This window comes from Pygoscelis adeliae, unplaced genomic scaffold (assembly GCF_000699105.1).
Source record: "Pygoscelis adeliae isolate BGI_AS28 unplaced genomic scaffold, ASM69910v1 Scaffold42, whole genome shotgun sequence".
NCBI classification, from domain to species: Eukaryota; Metazoa; Chordata; class Aves; order Sphenisciformes; family Spheniscidae; genus Pygoscelis; species Pygoscelis adeliae.
The window spans coordinates 444,722-460,548 of NW_008824283.1; the positions used below are offsets into that span (position 1 = coordinate 444,722).

The following is a 15,827-nucleotide window of genomic DNA, read 5'->3' on the forward strand; positions in this document are numbered from 1 at the left end:
CCTGACTGCTGCTGGGTGTCACCTCGGCCAGCAGCTTGTGCCGATAACGAAACCCGTCCCAGACACCTCTGGAGTTAGGGAAGAACAAGCCACTTGTATTTTTCCAATGGCCTCTTAGCCAGAATTAATTTGGGGTCCAGCCCTGCAGTGGTCAGCGTCTTCTCAAAGAGGTACATCAGGTGTCCACATTGCAGACTTGGGGACTGGGTGTAAAAGCCCCGATCCTAACCTGAGCACAGGAAGAGGAATAAACTGCTGCTGCGTATGGAGCTATTGCCCAGAGTCTGCAAACCTCAAGGCACAACCCTTTCTTGACTATATCGGCATCCCCGGCTCTTGCTCCTTCCATCCCCTCGGTGAAGGTCATGTTTGCTGGTCAAAGAAACAAACGCAAAGCGGGTAAAATCTGTTTTGAAATTTAAAGATAAGCTTCTTAAAGATAAAGAATCTCAGCCCATTTATTATACCTCTCTAGCCAATGATGCAGCATTTCCACCCCCTTAAACCATCGGTTTTTTGCTTGCTTATTTGTCTTTTTTCAAGAATTTTCAGATGCCAGTGTAACCACAGTTTTCCTGTCAGAACTGCTACACTGAAACATCTTTCAGTGGATCCAGTGTACTCTGTAGTTTCTGGAGTTTATAACACAGCCATAAAAAATTGCTCAAGGCTGAATCTTGGCATATTAAGTGTCATCACAGAGGTAATTGCTTTTCTTTAAACACCGAGGAAAAAAAAAAAACCACCAACCAGCATCTGAAGTTGCCAAAAGGCTATCATGTCCAAACACCTACACTTCCACAGAAGGTTTTCTTGGCTTTTATTCTAGTCTTTCTTTGCATTTTTTTTTCCTCTCAGCTGCTTTTGCAATTGAATGTAAACATCAGAAAACAAGCGGGGTTATTAACCCACAAAAATGTGTGCAGTTGACAAAATGTTAGAAAACACAATGTCTAGGACAACATGTCATTATTACACCCTTTTCTAACACAACAGTCTCTCGGCTGTTAGAGGAATGAGTAAAGCATGGGACTGAGGTTTGAATATGGCTCTTTTATTAATCCATTGTCAGCTCTGGCAACAGAAATACTCTAACTCAGTTTATTTCTTTAGTTCTTTGAACTTTGTTATGTGTCAGTAAATTCAGATTTACACAGATTAAGTCCTGAAATAAAACGAGGATGGGGCCATGCTGGATTTTCAGGAGTAGATTGCTGTGTCTCTCTCCCAGAAATCTGCAAAAATTGGAGTACAATCCACTCCTGAAAACTGCACTGGGTTCCTAATTCTGAAAAAGCTTTCTCTAGCACTATCAGCTAGTCTGTGAGATCCTAACTTTCAGTTTGCAAATGGTACAAAAATATCTTCAATTCAAGGAGTTGCTTTGGTTATTTGGATATTTAGAAGCTGAAATAGGAGGACTGTGAATGAATGAAATACCCTAAAATAAAAAAACCCTGACAAACGAAATAGTAAATAAGTAGTAACCAAGCCAACCATTTTTCTAGTGCATATTTCTGGTGTGAATTTCACCATTTCTCATAGCCTTTTGGTTATGGTTTTAGACTTTTCAATTTTTTTTCAGGAACCGGCCAGTCATTTCACAAACTGTTGTTGTGAAGCGTTTTGAGCAGCTGAATGACCCCACTGTACTCGCTGCAGCCTGCATTAATCCGTCATGTTCTGGTTAATTTTGTGTGGCTGTCACTTTTCAAGTATGTTTGGGGAATGCTACTGTGTAGCTGATCTTTCATTTAATAATATCTCAAGCTTGCCCTGTTTCCCCCATCCAAGCTGGAGCTCTGGCTGTCCCAGTTGTGCCATTGCACTGCAATAGCCGAGAGTGCAGTGCCAGTATTTCATCCTGTCTTTCTGACAGATATAGTGTTGTCTTTAATTAATTTTTTTTAGTACGTAAGAGTTTCTGAGTCAAGTGATATGACGGTAGGAAATAATGTGGATCTCTGTCCATAGCTTTTAGGCTGCGATTCTGAGCATGAAATTTGGGTGCTATACGCAAAGAGGAGCATGACAGTTGTCATCTCCTTTTGGTGAGGGGTTCAGAGCGTGTTGCTCCTGCTCCCGGTGGCTCTTGCTCTGCTCTTGTTTTTCCTAGGACCTCCTACAAGTGTAAGAGCTCCCTTTAGACCCCTCTTAATCCAGCCTGGGCCCCTCCAGCATTGCTCTTGCCACATTCACCATGGTTGTTTGTCTTTTCCAATCCTTAAGAGATGGAGTCGTGGCTCAGGAATGAACACCACATCAAAAAGGTGCACATGAAACCAATACAGTTCTTTCCAAGAACGCTGCATGCTTGAATACAACCCTAAACAGTCATACCAATTAACATGCATATTCCAGCATTTCCCATAACTAAGTAAGAACGTCTTAGTCTGTCAGCACTTCAGGAAATTTCGTCACCTCACTGTCCACTTCTTTCTGCAACTCATTAAAAAAAACAACACATTAAATCTTGCTGCTCTGCAGCTCTGACATGAGAACAATCCCCGGGTTTGTCTTTCCTTTGCTCTGGGGGTTACAGTGTACCAACTGCTACTTGGCAGTTTTAAGGCAAGAAGATACTTTCTCCCTTGTCCCAAAATGGCGAGTTACTTTCTATAGCTACCCGTTACGGAGAAGTCTTATATAAAGTCTTCTGAAAACCCACCAAATGCCTTTCTGCCCCCAAATAAACGATCTCCATTCAAATAGATTTGTTTACCATGACCTACATTTGAATTTCTCATGAAGAAATATTCGTAGTTAATACACCCATCTGGCCAGGTACCAAGATTACACCACATCGAAGCTATGGCCATGGTTCAGATAAATCAATGGTACAGGTGGTGGAGCCAGGGTATTTACTACAGCAGCACAGTGCAGAGGATGGACAAGCTCTGCAGATGGCTCATGAGCTGCAAAGCAGAAGTCTCTGAGGAGGGTTTTGATGGAGGGCCAGACACAAACAAGAAATCCTGCTGCGTTTCAGGAAACAATCAAGGATTGCACGACAGGCCGTGCATTCATAAGCAGATAGGTAGGTGGAAAGGAAAGGTAATTTTGTAGTTAATGCTGCATACTCTCCCACAGGAAACATGGGTGAATTTTTAAGCCCTGGACATTGTGTCTTGCTTTAAGTAAGTCCTATGACCTCTCTGGGCCTGGGGTTGCCATGTATGAAATGGGAACAATTGTATTTTCTTCCTTCTACTCTTTGTCTCCTGATCTCCTGCCTGTTTATTTTAGCCATTATATGTTTGTACAGTACTTAGCACAATGAGATCCTGTTCTTGTCCAAGACCTCAGAGAACTCTATAACACAAAGGTCGGGTTAATGAGAGAGATAATAAACCTCACTGAAAAAAAAAAAGAATTCTTGTCATTTTTGCTGGAATTCCAATAATGACCAGCTCTGAGAGACTAAACCCCAGGTGACTCATAGAGCGAGGAAAACATGCAGCCAGTTTTTCACAGCTGGCTTCCAAACACGTTGTGTTTCTTTTTTTAAACAGCAGCAGCAGCCCACTTCCCAAAGATCATAAGTCCCCTGCTTTCTGAAAGTGGAAAAGAAAAAGACACCCTCTTTAGTGTAATCTGACACTTCCAATTCTTGGCACTAAGCTTTTCTTCTTTTTGGGGTTGTTTGACATTCTGCTAGTGCTTCTGAGATGAATAATGCAAGATAAGTGTTCTCATCTCACGACACAAAAGTCAGTGTTGCACTGTAGTAAAACATGACGTTTCTTGCAGGGACGAGTCTCCCACCTTATTGCATGGTTTGGAATTGGCCAGCCGTTGGGATCCCCCTCCGGCAGGTTTTCTCATCCTTTGTTGGGAGCAAGTTTTGACAACAGCAATGCTAATTGATTAAACGTTCTAATCAGAGATTACAGCTAAAAGAGAGATAACACTTTTATTTCATTGTGTCTCTGAGAACAGTAACCTGTAAGGATCTAGCCACTTTGGCTGTGGAACTATATCAAGATATATTAATCGACTTGCTTCCCCCCCCTCCTCCTTTTTGTGTACTGAATCCCTGAGGTCAGGTATTTAAAAAGCTCATTCAGTATTTACGAAACATCTTTCACCAGGATTCAGGTGGGGGGAGGTTTCTTTAAAAAAGCTTTTGCAACTTTTATATTCCTTCTTCTTCGGTAATTTTTATATCTAAAGCCAGCTGGCATTCACAGTAGGTGTCTGGAAGCGTAAACACTCTCATTGAAGAAAATGACATAGGTTAAGCTACGGCTAAGATATTGGTGGTGAAAAGGGCTATATGGCTGGAACTAGCTTTTTCACAATTATTTAACTTACATATGTACAGATTGGCAGAAAGCAAAAGCGAAATGAAAGGATCATCCTGTGCTGAGACAGAACAGAATATTCTTAAATAATGTATGGCAGTTAATTTGTCAATTTTTTTCGTTAAAACCTTTCCAAGGACTATAAAAATCAGGTCTGTTATAAGCTTCCAATAACATTTAGAGTATAAATAGGTTTTTTTTCAGATTGAATTAAATGGTGCAATGGGTGAGTGAATGGATGAATGCACAGGCTCTGGGAACTCTTGCAATCGCAACCTGCCACTGAAACCAATTTTCTGTGGGCCTTGGGCATGTCACTTCTATTGCTTGGATATCATCTATAACAGAGAGAGTTATGTTTACTAATGAGCCGATCTAAAATCTTGATTTTGATTCCTTTTCTCCTTTATGGACCGTGTTTGTGTGATTGATATCTTTCAGATTTCAAGGAAAAAATATTGCAGAAAGTTTCCAAATCATGTTTCCTAAGAGGGTACTTGAAGAATCAACGAGCTGATGTCTGCATCACCTTTAATAAAAAGAAAAAACCCACAAAGCACCAAAAAAACCCCAAACCAAAGAACCCAACTATGATGTATTTTTTTATGCATAAAGAACTGACCATTAAGATTTTGGTTTTTTATCAGTTTTTTGAAGGACAATGCCATGTTCGTCTCACACACACAGATCGATGCTACTGTTGGAAGTGCAGTTTGCAGGTAGAACTGGTTTCCTCCAGTCCTCTGAATAATTTACCTTTTTAGTTTCACAGTAAAATATTTGAATGAAGTGGAACTTTTGTAGGATTTCATCAATATAATTGGATGATCAGCAGTGGCTGATAATCAGATTGGTTTTTAGATACTGATACTGCTAGTCATATAATACTGTCATTTTTGTAATTTAACCCAGCTGTCAGCTTTCCCTTCTCTTAAAAAAGGGCCAAGATTAGATGATTAGAGAAAAGCTTGTAGTCCAAGTATATTAGCAGGAAAACTCTTCAGGAATGTAAGAAGGCAGAAGATAACAGAAACACAAAAATATGCTTGTGAATAGGAAGGGTAATATTCAGGGCCAGATTTTGATCTTTATTAGACTAGTGTAAATCTGGAGTAGCTCCACAGACCTCAGCTCAGTTGCTTTGACCTTGCAGCAGATTACAGATACACAATGTAAATCACCAGAGAGACAGCTTTGTATCTTTATGAGAAGAGGTGGGTTATAAATATATAGAGAGATTTATGCAAACATATGTGGCATGAAAACATCCCAATGGTTGTTTTTATATGAACATGTCCAACTTTGTTTAATGCAACCACCAACTCTGATGCCTCTACACTGATGTCTTCACCCCCTTGGCCTCAGAGGCTGTACAATACTACTACTACGTTAACATTCAAGTAATAGCAAAGGGATTTTTGGCAGATTTTTTTTTTTCCTGTAACTGTGCTAGTGCTAGGAGAGAATGCCTGCTGTACACAAGCAAAGCATCAAGCAAACCATCAGATGTATAAACTCCATGTGAAACTAAGATGCTGGTATCATTCTTACTGATGAATTTTTTTTTCTTTTTTTTTCTTTTTTTTTCTGCCATCTGATCAGAAAGAAATCACTCTGTGCTCCCATGTGTTGGCTCTAGTGATAATTCACAGTAGTTTTTCATTTTTTAATGTTTTCCCATCCAGTGTTCTGAGCGTGGAGCTCCGTAAGAAATTCCAGTAACTAAAGGTTTCCCCTCCTGATTGCAGCCGCTCTCTTCCCCTGCAGGTATTTCAGGTGGCACAGGGCATGGGCATCCTGCTGCCCCCAGTGGCTACTGCTGCTGCAATGCATCTGAGACTCAAAGAAGCTGATGAGCTATGAAAAAAAAATTTGATAGATGCATAGCAAGAGCCAAGAAGAGAAGAGACCTTGGGTACGTGATTATGACTGATTTGAAAAGAAATTTTGCTGCCCCAGATTTGAGATATTGGCATCCTGAAAGCTCTTCTGTGTCTCAAGCTGCTACTGTCTGTAAGGAGAAGGAGCTATTGCCCAAAGATCACATACCTGCATGAACACTTTCATCACCTTTCCATTTCTGCCATGTCCTGGAAGCAGATATCCAGTAGGCCAGAAGCTCCACCTCCATCCTTTTTCTATTTCTCTGTTTGCTAGGGGGAAAACTATTTTACGATACTTTATTTCTTGCTGCCTGCTGAAGCAAACAATATTTATTTTTTGCTTTTCTGGACAGTTATTGGGCTCACAGGCCAAGTTTGTTCTGAGGACTGTATGGGTCTGCTGCAGGACAGGGTGGCTGCAAGTGATACTCATCTGGTCCCCTTTCTCACTCTTTTAAAAGTGCTCTCCTAAGTCATATGATAGATTCAGAGAGGGTGTAGAAAGAAACTTAGATAGAAAGTGCTCCCATTAGTTGCCAGCTTGTTACCCAAAGCCTCACCGGTGTTCAGTGCATTGCAGGAGATTTCCTGCAGATGGGCAGCACTGATGGATGTTACATATCTGCCTTGATGGAAAACATCGAGAATCTGTGAGATGGGGTTGTCTTGGGAATGTGGCTGTCATCAGCTTTTCCTTGTCATTTCCCCAATTTCATTACATTTGGCAACTCATATGACTCCGCTTTATTTTGGGTTATTTGCCCTTGTAAATGAGCTGGGAAAATAAGATATTACCTTGGAAAAGAAAAATAAATTTTTTCCCTTCCATCTCTTTCCTTGATTTTGATTTTTCTCCTGTTAATAGTCACATATGTGGGGACCTCCTCTGTTCTCTCTGGAGGCCTGTGCTTTGGGTCAACTGGCAACACAGGAAACAGAAGTCATGCTGCAGAAATTAAAATGGGCAGCGTATTGGGAAACTACTGTGGGAGGGCAGCTGGGAATTTTGAGGGAGAAACTGCTTCATTCTCATATGATATCTCTTTTCTAAAAGCTTAATCAACTCACACCACTTAAAAATAAAGTTATGTAGAGATGAGTAATACCTTTGACTTACCTCTGATCTGAAGTTCGTGGTATTCGCACAAAAAAGCCATTAGTATCCTTTCTTCCTGTGGCTGGGAGAATCTGTACATACAGTTCAGGTGTTCTCTATTATTAGGAACAAATAGTAATAATGATAATATAGACAAAAAGGAAGTAATGGGAACTTTTTTGTCTCTATGGTAAAGGCAAATTGTGTGGAGGCAGTTGTCTGCTGTGCAACCTATAGGCAAATGCTGGTAGAGCTATTCTGTCCTCCTGTACGTTCATTTCTTTTTTCATCTTTGTGTCTTCTCTTCCCAGGCAAGAGAAATCTTGCCTTTTTTTTTTTTTACCAGTTCTGATTAATGCCCTTCTCAGTCCCCTCCCACCCTCTTTGAGTTTTTCATTTTAATGGCACACAGCTCAGATTTTCTTTTTCCTAGGGGAAATAAGACTGTTCTTGGAAGCTACCTCCACACCATTCGTGCAGAGTATTTTCTAGGGTGAGTTAAGGGCAAAATCTCCACAACATTATTGCACCAGGTTTGTCATCTCACATTTCATAAATCCTTGAAAATAAGCTCCTGAAAAGCAGGGATAAAGTGACATTTGGGAATGGAGTAAAATCACAACCTAAACGTGAACTCCAGCAATGGTCGGGAGTTGGGTTACCAGCTCCTCCGTCTATTTAGAATGGCTTAGAGCTGGGTCGGAGCTGTTTGCTTAGCCCTGTTACGAACACAAGGGTTGAACTCCTGGCCCCCTCCCTCATAAATAAACTGATGTCCAGGCTAAAGTCAGATGCCCATCTTTTCTTGAAGTGACATCTACAGCTCACATCCGAAAAAATCTCTGGGGTGAAGAGGGTTAAGAAACATAAATCTCGGAAAATAGTTTATTAATACTACGATAGAAGCTCATGCCTATGAAAGTCAGCAGGATGGATTAGGCTGCCTGTGTGTACAGTAAGGAGGGTTTTTTCCCTTCCTTCCCTCCCGCCCCTTTTTAATTAGAAGCAGATTTAGAAAGTGGGACTTTCCTGAATAATCAGCCACGGTAAACCTTTAATCTCGGTCACCTCCGTGAGAAAAGAATAGGAAATGGATGTGCAGAAAGAGGGGAGACACAAATGAAGGGAATGACAAGGGAAGGACAGGTCACTGAATTCACCCTTTTAAGAGTATTGTTATTATTTTGCATATGTGTATGTGCTGGTGGCTTATACAGTTCAAAAAGCCTTTCTCTGAAGCATTCTCCATTGTAAGATATCAGGAACCAGAGCGCAGGGATGCAGAGCCACAGATATGGAGCTGGCTGAAACCCTTTTCTATAAAAATCATCCATGTGTGGTTTTGTTTTTATTTGTTTCCCAGGATATGAGCACTTTTTGATGCACACATTGGTGGTATCTGTCAACCTCTCAAAATAAAAATATATAAAAAAAGGCTCCCACAGGGAAAAGAGTTATAAGCAGCTCCGAGTGCTGGTCTGGGGCCAGAACAGCCGTGTTCTGGATCCTGCCGCTGGTCTGGGGGCAATCTAGGCTGACTACCATCACTGCACGGGACCACAGTTACGCTAGTTGTGAAACAGAGCTAATGATAACCAAAACCCTCTGCAAAACACCCGGAGATCTGACAGCAAAAAATTTTATAGAAAAGCTTGGTAGCAGTATTGCTCAATGTCTCTGGTCTATGCAGATGGATGCCTGCCTTCGTACTGATGTCTTGTTTGTTTTTCCCACCCTCAGCAGTGTTCCAGCAAGAGATCTGTGCTCTTCTTAACTCTGTCTTTGAATTGCACCTTCAGTACTTCACCAAACTGTGTTTGCTACAAGCCATGACTTGCATCAATAAGCCAATGGGTTTTTTAGGTGATGTATTCCATCCCAAAGCGTGGTCTCTGTAAGCCTGGCCTGCTTGATCTTGCTACTCCATAAATTGCAACAAATCTGATTCCGGGAAGGCTCAGAATAGTCCAAGGAAGCCCAATAGCCCAGATTTTCAAATGGCTGGAAATTGTTTGAGCAGCAGAATAAAGGATATCTTTGTCACCGTAACTTTTGCGTTTTTTGCTTATCCTCTGTACATTTAGCTTTTGCACATGGACAAACCTGTGAGTTTTGCCTTGACGGACAACCCCTCTAGGTTAACATTTCCCTTCTTCAGAGTGTTGATAAAGTAGATGTTTGTGGTGTGGACTTCTTCCATCTTTAATGCCATCTTTTCTTCCCCTGGGATCTGCTGAATTTGTTGCTTCACTGCATGCAGCATTTCCTATATATTTATGTGGATAACTTGTTTTTCAGCCTGCGTGAATTCCCCAAGCGCCTCTGACTGCAGTGGATGAGCACCACTTTTTGCAGACTCAATGTCACGTTTTCCTGTTCCTTCACATTCTAAATAATTGACTTATTAAGCACAGCATTTTGCAGAAATAAACTGATGATGAGCTGCCACTGAAAGCCTCCTGATATGGAAGTTCAGGCCCACTGACACGGACAGTAGAAGTCCAATGAGGCACACATTAGCACCAGAACTGGCAATGAAACAAAGCTGCTTTTGGACCCTACTTCAATCATTTCCACTTGGAAACCCCCCAAAGCCAATAAAGCAAATACGTTAATATGATTAGCTCGAAACAATCCAAGAAAATGGTTTGTGTATACATCTTGGCACAGCTTTTGACAAGTATGTAAGATAAATCAGAATAAATTTACTTTAGTGAACGGGTGTGAAGTGTTCAATTTACTTAGTGCTGGGATTGCATCTGACTACAAGCAGGGAAAAATGGTTCCTGCTCTTTACTAACCTTATGATTGTAAACTGGGAGGAGGTGGGGGGAGGAAAAAAGAAAAGGTAATTTTTTACTCAGTTTATCCACAAGAAATACTCTTCATGTATTTACTCAGCACCATTTGACCTGATAAGTGTCTCATAAAACAAACCCATAAAGAGGCAAAAATTACTCATATGGAATTAAATTACTCATCATCAGTAGCCACTGATTCTTCTAGATTAGGACTAAACTCTGATTTCTTACCTCAAAAACCACTTTTCATCTCTAGACATCAAAGTATGCAGTACTTTTGAATAAATGCTGGTGGGGCTTTTGAAAAGAGGAGGCAGACACAGTACAGAAATGAAGAGCTGTTTGTTTCTTTCAGGGTTATCTTCTAAGATAGACAAAGAACCACCAGTTGAACTCATCTGACTTGACTCCAGCCCTCTGCTTAATCCCTTATTTCTGTTTTTCCCCCTTTCCTAAACAGAGGTGAGCCTGAGAAGAGGAAAAATTAAGATATTTCCTACTCACACCCCCTACATATTTCTCTCATGCCCCCCTCCCTCCCCGCTTTTGTGGGGCAAAAACCCCTTTTGATGGGTGACTCCGGCTACTCAATTTGCTTCTTTTCTCATTTCGTCCACTTTTCACCTGAAAACCAAACACTATTTGTCATCTGAGGAGTACCAGAAATTTTCTAGACAAAACGGTTTGTATGAGATTTCACAGTTAAGTTTTGAAGGTCTGAAGTGGAGAAGCTTCCCAACTCACAGAAATTTGACTCCAGTATTTGTAATACCAATTTTTTTGAAGCTTCTCAGCCTGTAAGTAGCTTTGAAATGAATAAGGGTTTGCACTGTAGCTCTGTAAGGTGTCTTTTATTCAATTAGAATATGTACCATGTTAACATTCTTCAGTGTTGTCATAATTCCTCTTTCTTTTTTTCAGTGAGAATTAACTTGTCAGCTGTGAAGAAGCTTAGAATTTGTTCATAAATCATTTTGCTGCAGGCTAAAATTTGACACACTGTAGGTAAACACATTTTCTCTGGAAAAAAATGACAAATAGATTATTACCATTTTTCCCCTTTAGAACAGAGTCTCTGATGTCTCCAGTTTATGACTAAAACCAATTTTCTCCAAATTACATTACACTTTATTATTACATTGTCAAAGTAAGTGATCACCATGAGGTTGAGAACTGCAGCCAGATCAATAGCGGGACAATTTCAAAATTTGGCAAGGGATTAATTTTCAATTCAGATTTCTGTTTTGTGCTTGTATCAAGCTGTCTCTCCTTCTCACTTTTGTCCGTGTGAGGCTACTGGATTTTCAGGATTATGACCTGACCTTGAAAACCCTCCAGACATTGGTGAGACCTATTCCTGGGTAGAGTTTGCTAGATTCACCCTGGAGAGGCTACACAACAATTCCCTCTCTTGTGTTTCGAACATGCCTCGCTGTGCCAGCGCTGTTGATTTGCTATTGAGGCTGAAAATTTTTGACAAGTGACTCATCACCGCTCCAGCAATATGTTACATTTGATCATGGAGTCCTAGAGGGTTTTTAGCAAGCAATTAGGAGGTGGATGTGAAAATAATTTGTACGTTTGTCTGTTTGTTGTTTGTCTCCAGCTCTTCTATAATCAGTTACCTCCCTCCCTTCCGCTGTGGGCAGGAGGGGCCGAAGAAATGTGTCTGTGGTCCCTCTGGGCAGGCTGGGCTTGAGCTCGGAGGTGCCTGACCTGGGTACTCTGCGTTTCTGGTGTACAACGTGTGCTCCGGGAAGATGGGAGAGGGTTATTCTGAGCTGTCGTGCTGCTACTTGTCCTCTTCCCCAACGAAAATGCTCTCCACTAACAATTACCGCATCGCTGCAAACAGACTGAAAAGAGACATGATGTAAAAATTAAATTACTTAAAACATTTTTGGGTTAACACTTGGCTTTATATAAACTCAGAGACAATCCTATAAGGCACTCAGGGCAGATTATAGGTTTGGGCAAAGCTAGAAAATTGCTGCCATTATATTGTTATTATTAACACCTTGTAATTAGCCCTAAGGAATCCTGAAGTTCTCTCTCCTGATTTGGCTTTAATGAAGGAAAATTGCTACCTTTGCAAGTTGGATGGCGCCCGCTCTGATTAGTCTTAAGTATATAGGACTATTATTTTGAAAATGTTTGTTGTCATGTGAGTATTAGTATTGCATGTAAAAGAGGGGGGGGAGCAGGGTGGGCTCTCATTTCTTGACTACGATGAGTCACATGTTCACTTTAGTTACAGTCGTCCCCTTAAAAATCAAGAATGGAAACCTTGTCAAGGTACCCCGACCACAAGCTAATGAATTCAGGAGGATCCTGTGGCAAGGACTGCCAGCTGCCCTACCTGCTGATTGCATTGGCTGATGGAGTAATTGTTGCATGGAGATAGTTTTATGATTGCTTTGAGAGTCTGAATGAGATCATGCATGAGTTAGCACACTAAGTGCAATAAAAATGATTTTATTTGCATGTCCCAGAGCCTTTCCTGATTCCTTTGCTGCTTTCACAGGCAACGTCTTCCCAGTGAAATCAAGCCAACATTAATAAAACATCCCTTCCATACATCTCCACTCCTCTCCTCCCACATACTGTATGCTTTCATTACGATCTCTGGGAAAAAACTGACATTAAAGAAAATTCAGCTGATCTTATCTGTAATTAATTTGTATTTTGATAATATAGAAGAAGAATTTTTGCATGTAATGACTTACCTGTTCATTATTTCTCGCCTTTGAACTCCTGTGACCGCTTAATAACTCATGCCAAAGCAGAACTGATTATGACATTTTCCCCACCCACCATCCAGGAAGGTTGAAGGTGTTGCCTCTCGTACTTAGACAAATTGCTCCAAATAATGACTTTGTGCAAAATTAGTCATACATAATTGAGAAATTCTATAGATGAATAGGAAAGTAACTTGAGATGAAGTTATCATTTTAATGTTTTTTAAGTTAATGTGGGATTTGACATACTGGTTCAGACCAGCAGTCCACCTATAACAATCAACTGCCTTTTGTGGGAATGGGATCGGAGCCCACTCCCGCTGGAAGCAATGAAAGCTTCTTGGTTGTCATGATGGAGGGTGCAGAAAGGCTTGGAGGGTACACTGGATGGCATTGAGGAGCGTGGTGTAAAACGACATGAGCTATACTGGCTATAGCATCCAAGAGGGCTCTCTCCCTGGCTGGTTGGTCTTGGCTCTCAGGCTGCTGTCCCTATTCCGCTGGTGACAAAGCTGGCTTTCCCAGCCTGGTGGCACTGGGAACTCTAGTGCCAGTGATAATTTCTAATGTTATTTGTATTCATGTAAAATGGTGATGTGACATGAAGTGTCACATTGCCCACCCAACACATTGAGACACTCTCAGCACCAATCAAAGATTCATTAATTGGCTTAAAAATAATTCTTGAGCCCCCTGGACACATATGAATTATGGTTTCAAACTCCCTTTTGCCAACGTTGGTTTTTTTTTTTTTAGAAATTCCTGTCCTTCTTCCTCATCCCCAGGAGAAATCTAACCTTTTTTATGCAACTGTCAGATCCAATAAGCAGTTCTGTTATGAAAGATAGCTCATGTTTCGTGATAACAGTATCACAGGTGGTACCAGAGAAATCAAATCTAGGAGAAATAAGAATCAGGTCCCAATTCTCCTACAACAAGTGCAAACAAAATGTATAATATCACATCAAACAGGAGACATACCTTCCTCTTTCCCCAAGGAAATACCGGATTACACCATGAAAGCTCTACCTTTATAACTGCCCAGGCCTGAATAGCAACACAAGTGTTCAGTGATCACAAAATTATCCAGTCCCTCTCTTAAAGAGCTACAGGAAAATGGAGGAAAATTAAGTCAAAGTTCCAGCACTGTAATGGGATTGTTTATAGCTTTTCTGTGTTAAAAAGGAGAAATACAAGGTCTAGAAAGAGGCTTGGGTTCCAGAGACGTACAGGGGTGAAGCTCAGGATCTGGGGTTTCTGTTCTAGCCTGTTGTAAAGCCATGGGTCAGTTGAACAGGTCAACATCTGAAGGTGTTCAGATTTCAGAAGCTTGGCTCTGGCCCTCCTCTTTATCTTCCACTGGTGGATCATCAGAATTGTGCCTTAGGTTTGCCACACTTAAAAACCAAACACACTTACTCATTTTTCATTACATTTATGACTCATTCTATGCCTCGACTTCATTCATCAAAGGCCAATATATTAAACAAAGCATTTCTTTTAGCCTAATTTACATATATTTTGTATTATCAAGGTTACTGCCTCTCTCCCCTCTCCTTTGCTCAGATTATTGAACATTGCCTGTACCGTAGTACAATCCATCTTTGGTGTACTGAAGCAAGAAAACTGGAACAGGACAACACATTTAAAAAAAAAAATTCTCACATTTAAAACTGAAAAAGTTGTGTGTTCACCATGAGGAATCATGATGGACATGAATGCAGACTGAATGCAGGCTGCTTTTTCAGTTCCCCAGTGAAACTGGAAAAAAAAGGGAAAGGTAGTCACATTCTGCCAGCAAAATGAATGATAAACATGATAAAGACAATGACGGACAGTTGATAGACATGGCCACATCTGATGCACACTAAAGTTGAGAAGAGTGGTTTCAATTGGTTTGTGGGATATTAGTCCAGGCCCCTATTAGGAAGGGAAAACATCAGAGAGAATTTATTGAACTATATGTGTTTATTACAGCGTATAACATTTAAAAGGTGCCTGCTTGCTGCCCACAGTGCCTTTGGTACTATTTAATTAAAATAATATAGTGAAGACCAAACTAGCATCTACCCACCTGCCAATCTCTAATCCTAAGAGGGCTGGCCCAAGCAATTTTTTAAACAAATGCTTCACCAGGTCCTGGCTTCCATCAGGTGTTATCATTACACCTACTTAGAGTGATTTAACAGGTTGTAGACAGAAAATGGAATCAACATGCATCATAAATCAAACCAGAATAGAATATGAGCTTTTAATTCTTCGGCTACATAGGATGCTTTTTAACACAGGATGAGGGAAGCCACATGCAAGCCCAAGTCTATGGTTAAAACCTTAAATAAACAAACAAAGAAACCAGTCTTTATAATGATATTCAGACTTCTGGTTGGCTTTTATCAATAATGGCCCATATTACCCATATGCAGCCTGGTGTAGAGAAGAGAAGGGAATGGTACAGGGGATTTGTAGAAAAAAACCCAGCATCTTCACTGAAGCTTGTTCTCACTCTACTGTCACCTCTGATTCCCCCATGGCTGCCAGGAGAGAACTGATTCATCCGGCTGAGTGGGTGGGTGGCCAGGACCCGTGAGGAATTAGAGATTCATTTAACTGCTGTTCAATTAGGCATGTTCTCTGAGAAAACAAGTGCTTATGATGCAATTTGTAGTACAAGTTCTGCTTCCCTGAGCAGAAATACTCCCTTTCCACAACTTGAGCTGACTATGGGAGAGGCAATGTTGCGGTAGAGCAATGTCTCAAGTGGTGTTAGTGCTGCAGTGGGTGTTCCGAGCCCAGTGGGAATCCAGACCTCTTTAAAATCTCCAGGAGCTCATGCCAGAGAGCTTGGATTCATCTTTGGGATTTGTAAAAGGCTCTCTCTTTGCAGCAGCCCCACAGCTCCCAGCCTTGCAGTAAGCTGGCTCACTAGAAATAGCACCCTTGTGAAAGGGCAGGGCAGAGGGAGTCCTACCATGAACGGTTGTCCCACAACTTCACTTGACTACAAA

At 41.0% G+C, this 15,827-nt stretch overlaps 1 protein-coding gene across 1 annotated transcript in view; it reads right to left on the reverse strand.

The window, feature by feature from the left end:
- MSX2 (msh homeobox 2) overlaps window positions 1–6,435 on the reverse strand; it is a 24,575-nt gene extending 18,140 nt beyond the window's left edge. The window contains exon 1 of the mRNA XM_009318548.1: window positions 6,354–6,435. Coding sequence (XP_009316823.1) covers window positions 6,354–6,435 — 82 coding nt within the window. The remainder of the gene's footprint in view (window positions 1–6,353) is intronic.
- Between the last annotated feature and the right edge of the window lie 9,392 nt (window positions 6,436–15,827).